At 49.3% G+C, this 22,915-nt stretch overlaps 1 protein-coding gene across 1 annotated transcript in view; it reads right to left on the bottom strand.

Moving 5' to 3' along the window:
* Positions 1–22,915, bottom strand: part of SUDS3 (SIN3A corepressor complex component SDS3) — a 133,633-nt gene that overhangs the window by 97,499 nt on the left and 13,219 nt on the right. Inside the window, exons 3-4 of the mRNA XM_075324268.1 lie at positions 20,334–20,389; positions 8,782–8,853 (exon numbers count right to left, since the gene is read on the bottom strand). Coding sequence (XP_075180383.1) covers positions 8,782–8,853; positions 20,334–20,389 — 128 coding nt within the window. The remainder of the gene's footprint in view (positions 1–8,781; positions 8,854–20,333; positions 20,390–22,915) is intronic.

Genomic DNA, 22,915 nt, shown 5'->3' with positions numbered 1-22,915 from the left:
TATGGTGGACTAGGAGTCCTCCGTCCACTGAAGAATGCGTTGAACCTCCAACATTGCCAGGCGGCTGAGTGTCCCGCCCTGGAGGTTGATATAGGCAAACGCTGTAGCGTTGTCTGACTGGACTCGAATGTGCCTGGCCGCCAACAGATGGTGAAAGGCTTAGAGAGCTAGAAACACAGCTCTGATTTCCAGCACATTGATCCAGAGGGCTGATTCGGACAGAGTCCAAGTGCCCTGCGCTCCATGGTGGAGATATACTGCTCCCCAGCCGGATAGACTAGCATCCTGGTGAGGATCACCCGGGACGGGGCCAGGAAGGAGCGTCCCTGAGACAGAGGGGCCGAAGCCACCACTGAAACTGAGCCCCTGGTCTGTGGCGAAGCCACCACCCCGTGGAAGGAGGAAGTCCGCTTGTTCCAACAGCGGAAAATATCCAGCCGCAGAGGATGCAGATGGAACTGGGCAAGGGAATCGCTTCCATTGACGCCACCATCTGATCCAGCACCTGTATTAGGTGCCTGATGGAACGACGTCGACCGCCAGCGGAGGGACTGCTGTTTGACTAAGGGCAGCTACACAAGTGCCGACAGAGTCTCGAATTGCGTCCCTGGGTACGTGAACTTCTGGGTCGAAGTCAGAGTGGACTTGGACAGAATGACAAGCCACCCGAATTGGTTAGAGTGGCGAGAGTGAGCGAGGCACTCCGCTAACAGTCTGCACTGGATGAAGCCCAGACTAGAAGGCCGTCCAGGACAAAAGGATCACTGCCAACCCCTAGAGGTGCAGGACCGCAATCACAGCTGCCCCGACCTTGAGAATACTCGAGGGGCCGTGGCTAACCCCAAGGGAAGAGCCACGAATTGGACCACTCCGATTGCAAAACGTAGCCAACGCTGGTGTGAAACTGCGATTGGCACATGCAGATAGGCATCTCTGATGTCGATGGATGCTAGGAAATCTCCTTGGGTCTTGATTGATCGCAGAGACTCCATGCGAAAATGCCGCACCTGAACATGCTTGAGAAGCTTGAGATCCAGGTCGGAAGGCACCGCCCTCTTCGGGGACTAGGAATAGATTTAAGCAGAAATCTCAGAACCGTTCCCAGTCGGGAACCGGTACAATTACTCCATTGGCCTGCAAGAATGCCACAGCCTGTGAGAAGGCGGCGGCCTTGGAGCAGGGGGGAGTTGACAGAAAAAATCTGTTTGGCGGGCTGGATAGAATTCTATCCTGTAGCCGTGGGAGATGGTATCCCGCACCCACTGATCGGAGACGTGTAAAAACCATACGTTGCCAAAGTGGGAGAGCCTGCCACCGACCAAGGACGTTGCTGGCGTGGCCAGATAGCCAGGAGGAGGCTGACTTAGTGGCAGCATCTCCTGCGGTCTTCTGAGGACGCGGCTTCGTGCGCCATTTGGGTTTACGATCCTTGGCTGAGCTAGTGGACGAGGCCGAGGGCTTAGAGAACGATCAGATGGAGGAACGAAAAGAACGAAACCTCGACTGATTCCTGCCCTGGACAGGTTTCCTGGTTTAGGTTTGTGGCATGGAAGAACTCTTCCCGCCAAGAGCTTCCTTAATAATTTCATCCAGTTGTTCCCGAATAGTCTGGTCCCAGCAAAAGGGAGCCCAGCAAGGAACTTCTTTAGAAGCATCTGCCTTCCACTTCCGAAGCCACAGGAGCCTGCGGATAGCGAGGAAATTAGCCGAGGCCACCGCAGTGCGGTGAGAGTCTCCAGCATGGCAGACATGGCATAGGATGAAAAGACTGAAGTCTGGAAGTTAAGGCAACCATTTCGGGCATAGAGTCCCTGTGAGGGAAAGCATCTCCTCTAGAGAAGCAGAGATGGCTTTGAAAGCCCGCACTGCTGCAAAAGCTGGGGAGAACGAGGCCCCTGCCGCCTCCATACAGATTTGGCCAGAAGGACAACCTGGCGGACAGCAAAACCTTAAGTGAGGAGCCATCAGCCACTGATACAACGGTCCGGGCTGAGAGTCTAAACACCGGAGGGACCACCTTTGGTGAATGAGCCCACTCCTTGACCACCTCTGGTGGAAAGGGAAAACTGTCATCAGAACCACGCTTTGGGATGCGTTTGACAGAGCAGACCCTGGGCTTGGTCACAGTGGCCTGAAAACTGGAGTGGTTAAGGAACACACTCCTTGTTCTCTTAGGCAAGGTAAACTGGTGCCTTTTTGCCAGAGAGGGTTGCTCCTCTGATACTGGCGGATTGAGGTCCAGTACAGAATTAATGTACAGTGGGATCCTTAGAGAGGTGCCGTCAGCCACTGATACAACTATCCGGGCTGAAAGTCTAGACACCGGAGGGACCACCCTTGGTGAATGAGCCCACTCCTTGACCACCTCTGGTGGAAGGGGGAAACAGTCATCAGAACCACGCTTTGGGAGCGTCTGTCAGGACAGGCTCTGGGCTTGGTCACAGTGGGCTGAAAACTGGAGTGGTTAAGGAACACACTCCTTGTTCTCTTTAAGGTATACTGATGCCTTTCTGCCAGAGGGGGATGCTCCCCTGATACAGGCGGATTGAGGTCCAGTACAAATATAATGGACGCAATCAAATCATTAGCATCTGCATCACCTTCGGACAGATCAATGGTACATGAAGTAGCGTCCGAGCCCCTAGTAAAGACATCCTCCTCGTCCAGTGAGTCAGCTCGTGAATCAGAGCTGCGGGACAGGGAAGGACAGGGGACCCTGCGTCTCCATTTTAGGAGGACGGGGTCTGCCAGATGAAGAGTCCTCTGTGAGCTTTGCTGAGCGAGCCGTAGCAGCAGAAGCGCCCTGAGAAGGGGGCTAATGCATGCTCAGCACCACCGGAGCCGGAGCAGCTGGAGGGACAACTGATGAGCCTCCAGGCTGAGGGACCACTGTGTTTATGTGCTCGGTACAGGCAGTATCTAAATGCAGTGCATATTAAGAACAGCCTTGCAGCCTTGCTCGGATGTGAGACATGCTGCAGAAGTGGGGGCTCTGTCCAGAATGACCCCAGCAGAGTATATAAACAGAGAATATAAGCAGCTGCACAACCGGAGGTTGTGGCTTGCCAGACCGTTTAACATACATTTCTGTGCCCTCCAGTCCCCCAGCCCAGGCCCCCCATTTGTCACAATGTGGATCTCTGTGCCTATGCAGACATTGAGAACGCTGAGAAAATGGCGACCGGAGCGAGGAGAGGGGGCGGGGCCTACTCTGAGAGCGGGCTAATGAGGTATACAGGGGAGGAAATCTTTCCTCAGTGAGGAGTGTCCGTTCCCTGTGCTGAACAGCCGCTGGGCGGAGCCGCACTGTCCCTCTGCATGACTGACATGCAGGGGCAGTGAAACCGAAACTAGGCCTCAGGCGAAGCCGGGGCCTAGATTTAAACATGCGGCCAGCGTGCAGGCACCATCGGCGCGGTTCTCCAGTGAAAACTGGAGAACCGGCCGGAAATGTTAACACAGTCATATAACACACTCTCCCCAACAAATAAAGTACAAGGGACCCCTGGAAAGACCTCTTTCTGTGGTAAAAACGTCTCAGTACTTAGCTTGTGAGACGCAGGTGCCAGGTCCCTGGGAGGTGATCGCTCCGTCCGGCAGGATCCTGAAAGGGCTGCGGATGGAGACCGGTCTCCTGCAAAGCAGTGAGAACCGTGATGGCTCCCACTTCAAGCCAGAGCCCCAGGGGATGGTGAAGGAGCGCGGCATGTGAAGGCTCCAGCCTTGTAAAATCAACCTTAACAGCACCGCCGACACAGTGGGGTGAGAAGGGACATGCCGGGAGTCCAGACTGGACCCGCTTTGCTTCCAAATCTTTGAAATCCAAAAAATCAAAAATCAGAGAATGCATGTGTGTGTGACCTCCTGAACACAAAGCATTGAAACTGGCTAGGACTGGCTACCAGGGGGTGTATATGCTCGGAGGGAGGAGCTACACTTTTAGTGTAGTACTTTGTGTGTCCTCCGGAGGCAGAAGCTATACACCCATGGTCTGGGTCTCCCATAAGGAACGATGAAGAAATTAATTTTATTTTTAGTGAAAATCCGATTTAATGAATCATCACTAAGTAAAATAGGCAGATGTTTTTGTACTATTTTTACTATATCATGGAATTGAGGAGAAAAATTCGTTGTAAACGTCACACCATTATTCCTACTAAAATTGTTCTTATTTTTATTATTATCTCTAAATAAATCCGATCTATCTATTTTATTAACTATAATTTTTGCCCGATCTAGACACCATTTCGGGTAGCCCCTGTGTTTGAGCTTGGTAACAGCACAATCCATTTCCACTTGTAGAGCCTCTGGACAGGAACAGTTGCGCTTTAACCTGATAAGTTCACCAAGCGGAATATTTTTAATGACATGCGGAGAATGACATGAACTGGCCATTAAAATGGAGTTGGAGTCCGTGTCCTTATGGTAAGGAAGGATCTCCACTACACTGCCCTTCCCTATCAAAGTGACATCTAGATAATTAATGCTAGTGGAATTTGTTTGAAATGTGAATTTGAGATTGAAAGAATTTTGGTTGAGATGGTTAATGAAAGAATGTGCAGTGACCTCATCCCCTCTCCATATAATTAATACATCATCTATGTAACGTGTGTAAAAAATTATATGATCTGAAAATTCATTATCATCATTGAAAATGTAAAATTCCTCAAAAATGGCTACAACAATATTAGCATTCCTCTGCGCATTCCATGATTAAGACCTATTCAGGTTGAAACGCGTAGGAAACAGCTCCTCTGTCTTGCCTCTCTATTTTTTGTCTTGCTTGGATGGAATATTAATATTTTTATGATCAATATAGAATCTGTTTTTTTAGAAAATTCTACTTTCTCCTGAAGTTGCTGGAATTTCTCCTTTTCTTCATGTGTTCTCACCCAGGTCAGGGTGTTTCCGTGCACCGGAGGTAAGATTTGGGAGTGAAGAGGGGAGAGCTGAAGTTTCTTCCTTTTGAACTTATCAGGTTAAAGCGCAACTGTTCCTGTCCAGAGGCTCTACAAGTGGAAATGGATTGTGCTGTTACAAAGCTCAAACACAGGGGCTACCCGAAATGGTGTCTAGATCGGGCAAAAATTATAGTTAATAAAATAGATAGATCGGATTTATTTAGAGATAATAATAAAAATAAGAACAATTTTAGTAGGAATAATGGTGTGACAAAAACATCTGCCTATTTTACTTAGTGATGATTCATTAAATCGGATTTTCACTAAAAATAAAATTAATTTTGTAGCCAGAAGAGCCCCTAATCTTGCCAATATTCTATCCCCCAGTTTGGTTGTAAGCAAAAAGGACAATGCCATCTCTAAAAATTGGTTATCCTGCACAGGTTTTTTTGACTGTGGGCACAATTTTTGCATCTCGTGCAAACATGCAAAAAAATGCAAATCATTTACATCTAATTATACAGGACTTTCCTACAACATTAACAGCTTTATAAACTGCAATACCCCAAATGTGGTTTATTTGATTGAGTGTATTTCCTGTCACGTTCAATATGTTGGCTGCACGAGTTGTCCCCTCAAACAAAGAATACGTAGACACATGTCAGACACATTAAATACATCTGCGGTAAATGTGTCTGCTGTTTCTAGACACTTTGCCTCTGTTCACAATAGATGTCTTGACAATCTTGTTTTCAAAGGCATTGAAAAAGTTTCCAGACCTAAAAGGGGTGGGGATCTTAAAAGAAAGATTCTTAATAGAGAATCTTTCTGGATCTTTAAATTGGGCACGAGAATGCCGCATGGTCTGAATATGAGGAGAGATCTTGTTATGCAGTATACTTGAATTCCTGAATTATTTGTTCTTTATAGGACATACCTTTTTTAGTATCAATAACTATATCATATTATACTGTAGTAATTATTGGATATTTGATGGTTCAAGGTTATTCCTTTAGCATTTGAATTTAAATTTTCACTATATAGCAATATGGACATTAACGAAAAATATTTTTTTTTTTTTGTCCATGTCAGGAGGAAAAAAATCTCTCTTGTCTTTAAAGAGCCCCTTCTCTATAGATTATACCGGGCATATATATATATCTCTTATCATGTGATCTCTCTGGTTACTTCTGCTTTTAATCAGTTTATATATATATTGGTGTTTTTTCCTTTTTCTGTTGTTGTGCTGACTTTTTGGTGCAGTGTCTCAGTTTCTATTCTTTCTTTTTTTTTTTCTCTCTTCTCTGTGCTCTCCACATTAAATGGGCTGGGTGGTAACACATCCAATCAATTCAACCTGTTCTTGTTGTGCACAGACTTTAAATACTGTCTTAGAGATTTCCTCTGCGCATTCCATGATTAAGACCTATTCAGGTTGAAACGCGTAGGAAACAGCTCCTCAGTCTTGCCTCTCTATTTTTTGTCTTGCTTGGATGGAATATTAATATTTTTATGATCAATAAAGAATCTGTTTTTTTTAGAAAATTCTACTTTCTCCTGAAGTTGCTGGAATTTCTCCTTTTCTTCAATAGGTCCCTTAGGGGACAATATGGATCAGCAATCTGATCACTCTTCCATTTCTCCAGATCACAGCTACACAGCTGAGAACTGCAGATATGCTGCTTTACTCTCACACACTGCCCTCTGCCGGTATTGAGAGAAAGTGACTCATGATAGCTACAGGCGTCATCACATGACCCTGTGCTACCATGGCAACCACCAGAAGTCACGTAATTATGTCACATGACTTCCGATTGGGGCGAGTAAGTCATCTTTATGGCTGCGCGCATATACATCTCGCTGCCAGATTTTGGCAGCGAGATGTAAGGGGTTAACAGTTGCGGGTGGAACGTGATTCCACTCGCGACTAGCAGACACACGTCAGCTGTTATGTGTGCGGATCGCCGCGGACTGCCCACAGCAGCCCGCGGGGATTAACCTCACACGATCCATGACACACATGTACGTCATGGGTAGTGAAGGGGTTAAGAATTGTGTTTTGCAGCATGGTTTATCCAAACATTTTTTCATGGAACATTTCAAGGATCCTAGAGGTCTTCCTTTGATAATACTGGACAAAATATCAGCATCAATTACAAATTGGTGTCAAAATATAATCAACCTTAAGTCCCATTGGATTTTTAAACTGTGTACATTGACACATGAAGAGTTAAATGAAACTATAGAAAAGACCTGCTGAGTACAATATATATTGTTTTATATAACATTTTTTTTAAAAAAAAGTTTTTTATTTTTGAATACCAATGCTTCATTTAATGACTCATATTGGTTGATTAGGGGCAGGTATCTCAGAATTATGTCGTTCCTGCTCACTATATATGTCTACGTGCTTCACTATTTTGTACCCGATGATGACTGAAGACTCAAATGCGTTGTCAATAAAAATCCCTTCTTTCCAATCTCCTGGTCGCCCCGTTTCCTCTGGACTCCACAACACCCACAAACATTGTGTTTTCTATTTTTCACTATCCTCAAGTTCCATGCCTGACCAGGTCAGGTTCAGACAGCGGCGCAGCAGCCAGGTCCTACCATTCCTCAAGAACTATGCAGTGTAACGCCTGGTCCCACCAGACCCCGTGGGGGGCACGCTCCCTCACATTTGCCCAGTCCCAGCATGGCTCCCACTTGCACTCCCAGTCATAGCCCCAGGCAGCGACGGCCTTCCTCTTACCGGTCCCATGGCTCTGCAGGCGCTGCCCCTGCTCCGGGTCCTGCTGTACGTCCTGCTCCCAGGCATGCTGCAGCCTCTTCCTGTCTCCCGTCCTTACACAGAACTGCAGTAAGTGACTCTAGGCTGCGCGCGAGGCCACGCCCCCTTTCTTAAAGCGGTATGCCCCGTTTTCTGGAAGTGACCTCAGAGGTCACCTGTTACCTAATGGGTATTTAGGGTCACCTCCCCCAGCAGCAGGCGCCCGAGCAACGCCTCTATTAGTGCATTGCCAGTGTCCAGACGCGTTTGTGCTATTATTTGATATTCGTGCATTTGATAGCAGGTTCTAATCCTTTGTCTCACCGTAGTGCCATCTATACCATTCCGGCTGTGGACGTCACCACTTATACCTACCGTGGACGTCACCATGCCATACCTGCCGTGGACACTATCTATACATACCCGCAGTGGACGTCACCGGCCATACCCGCAGTGAACGTCTCCGGCGCACCTGCTGTGATCATCTCCGGTGCCACACCAGTGTCCTGCCTGCTGCGGACATTGTACCCGAGCTACGCCTGGCCGTACAGAGACTCCTACCACCGGTTCCTGGCTGCCGTGCATTTAGGCCTTCTGGGGAGGCGCCGCACAGTCCCTGTATAGGGGTTCGCTGCTGGTTGCCTTCTCAGGGGAGTCCGATGCACGGTCTAGTGGGTCCACCTCCGGACGTAACATGCAGTCCTGTGCTTGCAATTTGCACAACCTTACCAGGTGAGAGGCTACCTTGCGTCTCCATTTCTCATTTTTATCCCACTGATTTCACACATGGAGCGTCCCTGCTTCTTCTTCTATTACATTTTAGGCACAGGCATTTTATTGCTACACACAATAATATACCATACTTTATTGTATACAGAATAAGAAAAAGTAGGAACTCTAGCCTTTGATGGTCCATATAATATATGCTATAAGGTAGATTGAAGCATACACCCATCAATTCCTCCTAGTTTTCTATTTGTGTACAGCCTGATCACATCTCATTGGGTGTACTGGGTATAAGGACCTCTCATTAGCACATACTCATACATTCTATAAAGGAAAACCCATGGCAAAGAACGAAAATCCCCTTCACACTCTCATATTTCTTACCAGCATTTCTTAATCTCTCTTTATATTGTTGATCTAATTTTTTCATACGTTTCTGGTACTCCTGCAGTGTACCTAAATATAAAAAGGCATATAATCATATCAATCAGTGATCATACAATGTATATTGTACCTGAAGTTATCAGTATGACAAATAATGATATTCCGTCTCTAGTGTTTGTTAACTGGGGTTGCGGAACGTGAATTACAAATAAGTAGATTTTTGGTACTCACCGTAAAATCTGATATTTGCTAATCTTTATTGAAGGAGACAGAACTATGGGATAGTGTACTGCTACCTGGAGGCTCACACTACACAGAACTAAAATTGGCTCCTCTCCGGCAGGCTATACCTTGCCTGCTACCAGGTTTCCCCCAAAATAAGATCTAGCATCATTTTACAGGATTTCTGCAGAATGCTTAAAATATAACCCGGCTCCAACAATAAGCCCTAGTTACAGACAAAACCAGGGTTAGGGGGAGTTAAACTTTGCAATTTATCAGGGCCCCAACTCTCTAAGGGGCCCCAGCAATTCTATTCAGAGGTTCAGATTGTTTAAAGGTGGCATCACACGGTACGATATATCGTGCGATCGCATGAGCAATCTCACCTGCCCCCGTCGTTTGTGGGTCACGGGCAATTAGTTGCCCGTGGCGCACAATGTCGTTAATCCCCGTCACACGGACTTACCTCTCTAACGACGTCGCTGTGGGCGGCGAACATCCTCTTCCTGAAGGGGAATAAACATTCGGCGTCACAGCGACGTCACACAGCAGCCGCCCAATAGAAGCGGAGGGGCGGAGATGAGCGGGACGTAAACATCCCGCCCACCTCCTTCCATCCACATTGGACGCAGGTAAGCTGTGTTTGTCGTTCCCGAGGTGTCAAACGTAGCGATGTGTGCTGCCCCAGGAACGATGAACAACCGGCGCACAGAAGGAGGAACGACATTATGAAAATGAACGACGTGTCAACGAGCAACGATAAGGTGAGTATTTTTGCTCGTTAACAGTCGTTCGGAGATGTCACACGCTACGACATATCTAACGCGATGGCGGATATGCGTCACAAATTCCGTGACCCCGCCGACATATCGTTAGATATATCGTACCGTTTGACGCCGCCTTAAGGACCGTCCATGAATTCAGTCATGTGACCAATTGTCTCTTAAATGCAGGAGTCTAAAAGAACTGAACAGGAGACTATCTGGTATGTAGGAATGGCATTGGGGGGGGGAAAGAGCAAAGCAGGAAATTTCACAGGGCCCCCAGTGTTTATATAATGATGATAACACTGCTCCAGGAGCTTTCTGACATCACATAATGTGACCAAAGATCATTGGAGGAATCTAAAGCTGAAAAGGAGACATGCTGGTATGTGCAGTGTTTGCATGTGGAAGACAGACAGAGTTTGGAGAGTTATGTTGATTTTCCAGAATGTGATATGACTATATTTGAATAAATGTTTTTTTTTGTTTAAGAACTAATGTGGATTGTTGTTCATGGAAAAAAAATAAGACATCCCCTGAAAATAAGCCCTAGCCCATTTTTCAGAGCAAAAAAGATATACAAGACCCTGTCTTATTTTAGGGTAAGCATGGTAACATTCATCCTTCTCAGGAAGCAGTAGAATGAAAAGTTAAAAGGAAACAAAGTTATTTTTAAGTTCATTTTAAATCAAACTCAAAACAGGTTCCTTCGCTGATAATCTTATATATGTGTCCTTGCTATGTACTGTGTAATGGATATGTCTGACCGTATAGGTACATGGTCAGATCATACCACATGTCCTGGGCAGGGGAGGACACAAGAGTATATAGATATTACAGCACGGGGTAATAGCTGAATCTTTTTGTGAGGTAAAACACTTCGTTATCTGATTTTAAAAAATGTTTTACCTCAAAGAATGCAAATACCGTATTTTTCGTATTATAAGACACACTTTTCCTTCCCAAAATGTGGGAGGAAAATGGGGGGTGCGTCTTAAAATCCAAATGTAGCTTACCAGGGGGTGGTGGAGACGGTAACAGGATGCCAGGGGAATGCTGTGCGCTGTTGTGCAGCGGGCAGTGAGGTCTGTGCGGCAGGCAGTGGTTCTGTTGTGCGGGCGGAGGGCAGTAAGGTCTGTGCGGTGGGCAGTAAGGTACGAGCCATTCTGAAGATGTCTACAGTGAGGGCTTCAAATAATTGCGTCCAGAGTTAGTGCATGCGCAGATGGAGCTCTAAGTTCAAGCTCTCAACTGCGCACGCGTTAACTCCGACCGTCATTTCTTTGAAGCCCGCACCGCCAACATCTTCAGAATGTCTCGTGACGCACCACCCGCAGCAAGCAGCAGCACAAAGCAGCGCCGTTGCCTAGGTACAAAGCAGCACCGGCTGACCCAGGACGGCGCCGCAGCCCCCCCGTGAACATATGGGCCCCCCTATGCACCACTGCAGCACCGCCGCTACCTCCTGTGACACCCACTCCACTGCAGCTGCTGCCGCCGATAAGACACCACCAGATTATAAAACGGGCCCAAAATACACTGCTCAAAAAAAAGAGAATTTTGTTTACTTACCGTAAATTCTTTTTCTTATAGTTCCGACATGGGAGACCCAGACCATGGGTGTATAGCTTCTGCCTCCGGAGGACACACAAAGTACTACACTAAAAGTGTAGCTCCTCCCTCCGAGCATATACACCCCCTGGATGACAAATCTAACCAGTTTAGTGCAAAAGCTGAAGGAGGACATCCACCCATAAGTAGAGATAGAGTAAAACCCGGAATAACCGGAACCTCTGTCTACAACAACAGCCGGTGAAACACACGAAACAAAAACTGCCAACAGGCAACAGGGAGGGTGCTGGGTCTCCCATGTCGGAACTATAAGAAAAAGAATTTACTGTAAGTAAACAAAATTCTCTTTTTCTTCATCGTTCCTTATGGGAGACCCAGACCATGGGACGTCTCAAAGCAGTCCATGGGTGGGAAATAAACAGAACTGAGAAGTAGGCAAAACCTAACTTCACAAATGGGCGACAGCCGCCTGAAGGATGCGTCTGCCCAAGCTCGCATCTGCCGAAGCATGAGCATGCACTTGGTAGTGCTTCGAAAAGGTGTGCAGACTAGACCAAGTGGCAGCCTGACAAACCTGCTGAGCCGTAGCCTGGTGCCTGAAAGCCCAGGAGGCACCGACAGCTCTGGTCGAGTGCGCCTTAATCCCTGGCGGTGTGGGCACCTGAGAACATTGGTAGGCATCGGAGATGGCCGACCTAATCCAACGAGCTAGGGTCGGTTTAGAAGCCGAGAGACCCTTGCGCTGACCAGTGGTTAGCACAAAAAGAGAGGTGCACCGCCTAAGAGCGGCGGTGCGTGACACATAGATTCGGAGCGCCCGCACCAAATCCAAAGTATGCAACGCTTTCTCAAAGCGATGCACCGGGGCCGGACAAAGGGAAGGCAATGAAATGTCCTGGTTAAGGTGGAAAGGAGACACCACCTTAGGGAGAAAGTCCGGAGTCGGACGAAGAACCACCTTGTCTTGGTGAAAAACCAAAAAAGGTGACTCCGAAGAGAGCGCAGCCAAATCAGAGACTCTCCTGAGAGAAGTTATGGCCACCAGAAAGACCACTTTCTGTGAAAGTCGAAACAAAGGAACCTCCCTAAGAGGCTCAAAGGGGGGTTTCTGTAAGGCCGTGAGGACCAGATTAAGGTCCCAGGGATCCAAAGGCCGCCGGTAAGGAGGAATGATGTGAGATGCGCCCTGTAGGAAGGTGCGCACCTGGGCCAGTCGGGCGATACGCCGCTGGAACAATACCGACAGAGCCGAGACCTGTCCCTTGAGGGAATTGAGGGATAGTCCTAGCTGCAGACCGGACTGTAGAAAGGACAGGATGGTCGGCAAAGAGAACGGCCAAGGAGCATGGCCGGAAGAGCGACACCAGGACAGGAAAATCCTCCAAGTCCTGTGGTAAATCCTGGCCGAGGAAGACTTCCAAGCCTGAGTCATGGTGGAGATGACCTCGGAAGGAATGCCTGAAGCCGTCAGGATCCAGGACTCAAGAGCCACGCCGTCAATCTGAGAGCCGCAGAATTCTGGCGGAAAAACGGACCTTGAGAGAGAAGGTCTGGGCGGTCCGGGAGATGCCACGGCATCTCTACGGACAGACGGAGCAGGTCTGGATACCAAGCTCGCCTGGGCCAGTCTGGAGCAATGATTATAACCCGACGGCCCTCCTTTCTGATCTTGCGCAGAACTCTTGGCAAGAGAGCTAGAGGGGGGGGGAACACGTAGGCCAGACGGAACTGGGACCAATCTTGAACCAGCGCGTCCGCTGCGAAGGCCTGAGGATCGTGGGAGCAAGCCACGTAAACCGGGACCTTGTTGTTGTGCCGGGATGCCATTAGATCCACTACCGGAGTGCCCCACTTGCGGCAGATTGACCGGAACACTGCCGGATGCAGGGCCCACTCGCCGCTGTCCACGGATTGACGGCTGAGATAATCTGCCTCCCAGTTTTCTACGCCTGGGATGTGGACTGCGGATATGGTGGACTTGGAGTCCTCCGTCCACTGAAGGATGCGTTGAACCTCCAACATCGCCAGGCGGCTGCGAGTCCCGCCCTGGTGATTGATGTAGGCAACAGCTGTCGCGTTGTCCGACTGGACTCGAATGTGCTTGCCCGCCAACAGGTGGTGAAAGGCTACGAGAGCTAGAAGTACAGCCCTGATTTCCAGCACATTGATCGAGTGGGCTGATTCGGACGGGGTCCAAGTGCCCTGTGCTCGGTGGTGGAGAAATACTGCTCCCCAGCCGGAGAGACTGGCGTCCGTGGTGAGGATCACCCAGGACGGAGTCAGGAAGGAGCGTGCCTGAGACAGAGAGAGGGGCTGAAGCCACCACTGAAGAGAGCTCCTGGTCTGTGGCGACAGAGCCACTAGCCTGTGCAAGGAAGAGGTCCGCTTGTCCCAAAAGCGGAGAATGTCCAGCTGCAGAGGACGCAGATGGAACTGGGCAAAGGGAACCGCTTCCACTGACGCCACCATCTGACCCAGCACCTGCATGAGGTGCCTGCTGGAATGACGGCGGGGCTTCAACAGAGAACGCACCGCCAGATGAAGGGACTGCTGTTTGACTAAGGGCAGCTTCACAAGTGCCGGCAGAGTCTCGAATTGCATCCCTAGGTACGTAAGTTCCTGGGTCGGGGTCAGAGTGGACTTGGGCAGATTGACAAGCCACCCGAATTGAACAAGCGTGGCGAGAGTGAGCGAGACACTCCGCTGACAGTCTGCACTGGATGAGGCCTTGACTAGAAGGTCGTCCAGGTAGGGGATTACTGCCAACCCCTGGAGATGCAGAACCGCAACCACTGCTGCCATGACCTTGGTGAAAACACGAGGGGCCGTGGCTAATCCGAAGGGGAGAGTCACGAATTGGAAATGTTCCTCTCCGATTGCAAAGCGTAGCCAACGCTGGTGTGAAACTGCAATTGGCACATGCAGATAAGCATCTCTGATGTTGATGGATGCTAGAAAATCTCCTTGGGTCATTGAGGCAATGACCGATCGCAGAGATTCCATGCGAAAGTGCCGCACCTGAACATGCTTGTTGAGAAGCTTGAGATCCAGGATGGGCCAGAAGGAACCGTCCTTCTTGGGGACTAGGAAGAGGTTTGAGTAGAAACCTCTGAACCGTTCCCGGGCGGGAACCGGAACAATTACTCCGTTGGCCTGCAAGGATGCCACGGCCTGTGAGAAGGCGGCGGCTTTGGAGTAGGGGGGAGTGGACATAAAAAATCTGTTTGGCGGGCTGGAAGAGAATTCTATCCTGTAGCCGTGGGAGAGGATATCCCGCACCCACTGATCGGAGACGTGTTGAAACCACACGTCGCCAAAGTGGGAGAGCCTGCCACCGACCAAGGATGTTGCTGGCGCAGCCAGATAGTCAAGAGGAGGCTGCCTTAGTGGCAGCGGCTCCTCCGTTCTTCTGAGGACGCGGCTTCGCGCGCCAGCTGGGTTTTCGATCCTTGGCTGAGTTAGTGGACGAAGCTGAGGGCTTAGAGGATGACCAGTTAGAGGAACGAAAGGAACGAAACCTCAACTGGTTCCTGCCCTGGACAGGTTTCCTGGCTTTAATTTGTGGCAAGGAAGTACTCTTCCTGCCAGTAGCTTCCTTAATAATTTCATCCAGTTGTTCACCGAACAGCCGGGACCCAGCAAAGGGGAGCCCAGCAAGATACTTCTTGGAAGAAGCGTCTGCTTTCCACTCTCGAAGCCACAAGATCCTGCGGATCGCGAGGGAATTAGCGGAAGCCACCGCCGTGCGGTCAGAAGCCTCCAGAATGGCAGACATGGCATAGGATGAAAAAGCCGAAGCCTGGGAAGTTAAGGCAACCATCTCGGGTATAGAGTCCCTGGCGAGGGAATGTATCTCCGCCAGAGAAGCAGAGACTGCCTTAAGAGCCCACACTGCTGCAAAGGACGGGGAGAACGAGGCTCCTGCCGCCTCATATACAGATTTGGCCAGAAGGTCAAACTGGCGGTCAGTGGGATCCTTAAGAGAGGTGCCATCGGCCACAGATACGACTGTCCGGGCTGAGATTCTAGACACCGGAGGGTCTACCTTTGGTGAGTGAGCCCACTCCTTGACCACCTCTGGTGGAAAGGGAAAACGGTCATCAGAACTACGCTTTGGGAAGCGTTTGTCAGGACAGGCCCTGGGCTTGGTAACAGTGGCCTGAAAACTGGAGTGGTTAAAAAACATACTCCTTGCTCTCTTAGGTGAGGTAAACTGGTGCTTTTCTGCCAGAGAGGGTTGCTCCTCTGACACTGGTGGATTGAGGTTCAGTACGGAGTTAATGGATGCAATCAAGTCACTAACATCCGCATCACCCTCAGATAAATCAATGGGGTACATAGAGGTAGCGTCTGAGCCCACAGTAAAAATATCCTCCTCGCCCTGCACTTCAGCTCGTGAATCAGAGCCGTGGGACGAGGAAGGAGAAGAGTCCCTGCGTCTCCGTTTAGGAGGATGGGGTCCTAAAACATGCTCTGTTAGCTCTGCAGAGCGAGTCGGAGCAGCAGAGGCGCCCTGAGAGGGGGGCTGATGCATGGTCAGCAGAGTCCGGGACAGCTGTCCCATGGAGTCGGCAAAAGATTGGGAGATAGCACTGGAAAAAGATGCTACCCAAGCCGGGGGTTCAGCCACCGGGGCCGGAGCAGCCGGAGGGACTCCTTAGGAGGCTCCAGGCTGAGGCACCACCATGTTAGAGCAGGCATCACAATGTGGATATGTGCTCGGTTCAGGCAGAATGAGCTGACATGCAGTGCATATAGAATAAAGCCTGGCAGCCTTGCTCCTAGTGAGAGACATGCTGCTGAGGTGGAGGCTCTGCAGTAAAGAATACACTCCTGTAGAATGACCCCCTGAGAGTGTATAATAAAGCCCACAACCAGAGGTTGTGGCTTACCAGACCGGTTTTTGTGCGCCCTCCGGATTCCACAGCTCGGACCCCCAGTAGATGCAAAAGTTGCAGCAGCCAGCGCCGATCAGTGAGTGAACGCTGATAAAATGGCGCCGAAGTGAGGAGGGGGGGGCGGGGTTTAGCCCAAGAGCGGGAACCGGAGGGCCAAGGAGAGATACAGGGGAGGGAAACATCTCCTCAAAGAGGAGTGTCCTCCCCTCTGCTGAACGGCCGGTGGGCGGCGCCGCACTGTTCCCCTGCAAGACTGACATGCAGGGGAACTGAAAACGAAACTAGGCCGCAACTGAAGCCGGGGCCTAGATTTTTACATGCGGCCGACGAGCAGGCACCCTCGGCGCGGTTCTCAGGAAAAACCCAGAGAACCGGCCGGAAATCACAGCAAAGTCAAAAGACACACTCTCCCCTCAATAAAAGTACCCGGGACCCCTGGAAAACGTCTCAATACTTAGCTTTTGAGACGCAGGGCCAGGTCCCTGGGGGGGGGGGGTAAACGCTCCGTCCGGCAGGATCCTGACAGGGCTGCGGATGGAGACCGGTCTCCTGCAAAGCAGAGAGAACCGTGATGGCTCCCACTTCAAGCCAGAGCCTCAGGGGATGGTGAAGGAGCGTGGCATGTGAAGGCTCCAGCCTTGTAAAGTCAACCTTAACAGCACCGCCGACACAGTGGGGTGAGAAGGGACATGCCGGGAGTCCAGACTGGACCCGCTTTTCTTCCAAATCTTTGAAATCAAAAATCTTAAAAATCAAAAATCAGAGAATGCATGTGTGTGTGACCTCCTGAACACAAAGCATTGAACTGGTTAGATTTGTCATCCAGGGGGTGTATATGCTCGGAGGGAGGAGCTACACTTTTAGTGTAGTACTTTGTGTGTCCTCCGGAGGCAGAAGCTATACACCCATGGTCTGGGTCTCCCATAAGGAACGATGAAGAAAATAAAGGGAACAGTTAAACAGCACAATGTAACTCCAAGTCTATCACACTTCTGTGAAATCAGCCTGTTTAGTTAAGAAGCAACCCTGAGTGTGTATCAATGTATCCTGCTGTTCTGCAAATGGAAGAGACAACAGGAGTGATACTGCAGGTGGTGACCACAGACCATTTCTCTGCTCTCATTCTTTTTGGCTGTTGTTTTGGTCACTTTTGCATTTTGTCATTGCTCTCACCCTAGAGGTAGCATGAGGGGGTGTCTACAACGCACTGAAATTTCTCAGGTAGTGCAGCTCATCCAGGATGTCACATCAATGTGAGCTGTGGCAAGAAGGTTAGCGGTGTCTGTTAACACAGTGTCCAGGTAGAAATAGAGAAAGGAAAGGGTTAACTGCGCTGCCGTGGAGAAATACAGGAGATGAATCTAAGGGTTAACGTTCCTGATTTTTTTTTTCAACACATTTCAGAGTCTTTATTGGCTCCATCAGGAAAAAAAAAAATGGGTACGCGACAGCTCATGTGGATTATACTGTTACGGTGGTTGTGTCCTTCACAACCCCCAGAGGTGAGTGTATCCTAGTACACTTTTATTTCTCATACCTATAAGATAAGACACCATTTGTCTTCTCCTGCACTGCTTAACAGTGTCCAGAGCTTGGAGCAAATGCCAGGAGACAGGCCAGTATACCAGGAGAGCTGGAGAGGGCAACAACCCTACAGTAGGACCACTACCTCTACCTTTGTGTAAAGAGAAATAGGAGGAGCAGTGCCAGAGCCCTGCAAAATGACCTGCAGCATGCCACCAATATCCATGTGCCTGCTCAAACTGTCAGAAACAGACTCCATGAGGGTGGTATGAGAGCCCGACTTCCACAAGTGGGGGGTGGTGCTTACAGCCCAACACTGCAGGGCGATTCGCATTTGCAAGAGAACAAAATTGGCAGATTCGAGATTGACGCCCTGTGCTTATGAATGAGAGCAAGTTCACACTGAGCACATGACAGATGGGACACAGGGTCTGGAGATGCTGTGGAGAATGAACTGCTGCATGCAATATTCTCCAGCATGACCGGTTTGGCAGTGGGTTAATAATGGTATGGGGAGGATTTCTTTTGATGGCCGCACAGCACTCCATGTGTTAGCCAGAAGTACCTGACTGCCATTAGTTACCTGGAGGAGATCCTCAGACCTGCTGTGACACAACATGTAGGTGTAGTGGGCCTTGGGTTGATATTAGTGGCCTGCTGGAGTCAGTTTGCAGGGCTCTGGCATTGCTCCCCCCATTCCTCCTTGCACAAAGGCGGAGGTAGCGGTCCTGTTGCTGGGTTGTTGCCCTTCTATGGCCTCTTCAACATCTCCTGGTGTCCTGGCCTGTCTCCTGGTATCGCCTCCATCACCATTTTGCTACAGCTGACATTGATGTTCCATCCTAGATGAGCTGCACTACCTAAGCAACTTCTGTGGGTTGTAGACACCCCCTCATGCTATGTCTAGGGTGAGCGCAATGACAAAATGCAAAAGTGACCAAAACAACAGCCAAAAGGGATGACAACAGAGAAATAGTCTGTGATCACCACCTGTAGAACCACTCCTTTATATGGGGTGTCTTGGTAATTGCCTATCATTTCTACCTGCCTGGTCCATATGTACAGCAGCAGTAGAGATTGATTCACAACCGATGTTGCTTCATAACTGGACAGGCTGATTTCACAGAAGTGTGATTGACTTGGAGTTACATTGTGTTGTTTAAGTGTTCCCTTTATTTTTTCGAGCAGTGGGGGTTTTTTTACCATTTTTTTTTTCTAAATTTGGGGTGCGTCTTATAATCCGATGCGTCTTATAAAACGAAAAATACGGTAATTCTTTTTTTGAGATAAAACATTTTTTAAAAACAGACAGGGAAATGTTTTACCTCAGAAAAAGATTCAGCTATGATCCCATGCTGTAATATCCTTATACTTTTATGTGTCCTCCCTGCCCAGGAGCTGTGGTATGATCAGACCATGTCCCTGTACGGTCAGACACGGCCATTACACAGTACACAGCAGGGACATATTTATATTTCTCAGCATAGGAACATTTTATTTTAAGACATCTAATTGTGGAACTTAATAATAATAATAATAATAATAATAATAATAATAATAATATTATTAGTCGAAGATCTACTGATCAAAATGTACTTTATTTGGGGGAAAACGCTTTTAGGCTATGTGCCCATGGGGACATTGTCCAGCGGATATATCTGCAAGACATTCCGCAGGTGCTCCCAGAAATCCGCAACAGAACTTTCTCTGTTTCAATGCTGCGGATATACAGCGGAATGTCGTGCGGATATGGTGCGGTGATTCTGCATTGAGGATACAGTACCATGGCTTCAGCACTGCATCCTCAATGCAGAACAAGTGCTGCAGTGATCGGGGTGCTCATAATTACCTCCATCATGCAGCACCTCGCTTTCCGGCGGCCGGGTCACTGTCAGGCAGCGTCTGGTTCACTGTGCTGGAGGTGGGCGGGCCTGAACTAGCTCCGGCTGTCACATGACCGGAGCTCGTGCAGGCCCCGCCCACCTCTTCCTTCCTGTACCTGGCTGGATCCACCGCGCTGCTGCCGCTGCCGCTACACTGGACGGAGAAAGTGACTCGGGTCTCTATCAAGGCAGGTAAGTATGGGACCCTGCGGAGAAATCCGCAACAATAATTGACATGCTGCAGATTTTTCCGCACGAAAATCCGCACGGTTTCCGCTGTGGAAAAATCTGCAGCGTGGGCACAGCATTTCCCAAATGCCATAGAAATGGCTGGGGAGTAGCTGTGCTGCAGATTTCTGGAAAATCCGCGGCTTTTCCGCGAGAAATCCACGGCAAAATCCGCGCATTTTCCGCAGCGTGTGCACATAGCCTCAGAGATAAAGATTTCTAAAGGACATTCTATCGAACAACCTATTTAATGTATCTAAAAATAAACTAGATGTTTTATAAGGATTTTTCATTGCTGCTGGACGTTTGCTTATTCATATAAAACTTATCAATTTACTACAGACGGTTTTATGTAACGATATGATGAGAAACAAATCTGCTGTAACTTGGGGAGTGGGGGGCTCTAAGAAGACAATACTAAGGAATAACAACTACCATGATCTGGTAATCTCAATGCCCACCTTCCTGAAGCTGCTGCAGTTGCCTCTTCAGAGAGGACAGTTTATCCTGATACATCCTTGGAAGAAAAGAAAAATACAAATAATTAGTTATTATATCTAAGGGGAAAAACATTTTTATTAGTGATGAGCGAGCACTAAAATTTTCCAGGGGGCTCCCGTGGGCCCTTTCCTTTGTATAGGTCTCTGGGACACATGGCTTATTTTGGGCATCTTCAATATAGTAATTTACATATTATTGTGTGTGGTTCTCCTGTGTAGCTATTCTTTTGGCGTTATTTATTACTACAGTGGAACCTTAGTTTACGAGAGCAATCGGCTCTGGGAGTGTGCTTGTAAACCAAGTTACTTATCTAGCAAAGCAAAATTTCCCATAGGAAAAAGAGAATTTTGTTACTTACCGTAAATTCTTTTTCTTATAGTTCCGACATGGGAGACCCAGACCATGGGTGTATAGCTTCTGCCTCCGGAGGACACACAAAGTACTACACTAAAACGTGTAGCTCCTCCCTCCTAGCATATACACCCCCTGGTAGCCAGTCCTAGCCAGTTTAGTGCAAAAGCTGAAGGAGGACATCCACCCACAAGTAGAGACAGAGCAAAACCCGGAACAACCGGAACCTCTGTCTACAACAACAACAGCCGGTGAAAACACACGGAACAAGAAACCTGCCAACAGGCAACAGGGAGGGTGCTGGGTCTCCCATGTCGGAACTATAAGAAAAAGAATTTACGGTAAGTAACAAAATTCTCTTTTTCTTCATCGTTCCTTATGGGAGACCCAGACCATGGGACGTTCCAAAGCAGTCCATGGGTGGGAATAAACAGAAAAACTGAGAAGTAGGCGAAACCTAACTTCACAAATGGGCGACAGCCGCCTGAAGGATGCGTCTGCCCAAGCTCGCATCTGCCGAAGCATGAGCATGCACTTGGTAGTGCTTCGAAAAGGTATGCAGACTAATCCAAGTGGCAGTCTGACAGACCTGCTGAGCCGTAGCCTGGGCCTGAAAGCCTAAGAGGCACCGACAGCTCTGGTCAAGTGTCCCTTGATCCCCGGCGGGAGAGGCACTTGAGTACACTGGTAGGTATCGGAAATGGCCGACCTAATCCAACGAGCCAGGGTCGGCTTAGATGCCGAGAGGCCCTTACGCTGACCAGTGGTCAGCACAAAAGAGAGGTGCACCGCCTAAGAACAGCGGTGCGAGACACATAGATCCGGAGCGCCCGCACCAGATCCAGAGTATGCAACGCCTTTTCAAAGTGATGAACAGGAGCCGGACAAAAAGGAAGGCAGGGAAAATGCCCCGGTTAAGGTGGAAGCAGCAACCACCTTAGGGAGAAAGTCCGGAGTCGGACGGAGAACCACCTTGTCTTGATGACAAACCAAAAAAGGGGTGACTCCGAAGAGAGTGCAGCCAAAACAGCGACTCTCTTGAGGGAAGTTATGGCCTCTAGAAAGACCACTTTCTGTGAAAGACGAAACAAAGAAACCTCCCTAAGAGGCTCAAAGGGGGGTTTCCGGAAGCCGTGAGGACCGGATTAAGGTCCCAGGGCTCCAAAGGCCGCCGGTAAGGCGGAATGATGTGAGATGCGCCCTGCATGAAGGAGCGCACCTGAGCCAGCCGGGCGATACGCCGCTGGCACAACACTGACAGAGCCGAGACCTGTCCCTTAAGGGAATTGAGGGATAGTCCTAGCTGCAGACCGGACTGTAGAAGGGACAGGAGGGTCGGCAAGGCAAAAAGGCCAAAGGATACTTCCGAGCTCGAGTCATAGTGGAGATGACTTCAGGAGGGATACCAGAAGTCGTCAAGATCCAGGACTCAAAAGCCACGCCGTCAATCTGAGAGCCGCAGGATTCTGGCGGAAAGACGGACCTCGTGAGAGAAGGTCTGGACAGTCCGGGAGATGCCATGGCACCTCTACGGACAGATGGAGCAGGTCAGGGTACCAAGCTTGCCTGGGTCAGTCTGGAGTAATGAGAATGACCCGACGGCCCTCCATTCTGATCTTGCGCAGGACTCTGGGCAAGAGCTAGAGGGTGAAACACGTAAGACAGACGAAGCTGGGACCAAACTTGAACCAGTGCGTCTGCCGCAAAAGCCTGAGGATCGTGGAGCCACGGTTTGACGGCTGAGATAATCTGCCTCCCAGTTTTCCACGTCTGGGATGTGGGCTACGGATATGGTGGACTAGGAGTCCTCCGTCCACTGAAGAATGCGTTGAACCTCCAACATTGCCAGGCGGCTGAGTGTCCCGCCCTGGAGGTTGATTCTGACTGGACTCGAATGTGCCTGGCCGCCAACAGATGGTGAAAGGCTTAGAGAGCTAGAAACACAGCTCTGATTTCCAGCACATTGATCCAGAGGGCTGATTCGGACAGAGTCCAAGTGCCCTGCGCTCCATGGTGGAGATATACTGCTCCCCAGCCGGATAGACTAGCATCCTGGTGAGGATCACCCGGGACGGGGCCAGGAAGGAGCGTCCCTGAGACAGAGGGGCCGAAGCCACCTGTGAAACGAGCCCCTGGTCTGTGGCGAAGCCACCACCCCGTGGAAGGAGGAAGTCCGCTTGTTCCAAAAGCG

Source organism: Anomaloglossus baeobatrachus, chromosome 1, assembly GCF_048569485.1.
Source record: "Anomaloglossus baeobatrachus isolate aAnoBae1 chromosome 1, aAnoBae1.hap1, whole genome shotgun sequence".
In the NCBI taxonomy this organism is placed as follows: Eukaryota; Metazoa; Chordata; class Amphibia; order Anura; family Aromobatidae; genus Anomaloglossus; species Anomaloglossus baeobatrachus.
The sequence above is the reverse complement of the archived record's forward strand: the minus strand, read 5'-3'. Positions and strand labels throughout refer to the sequence as shown.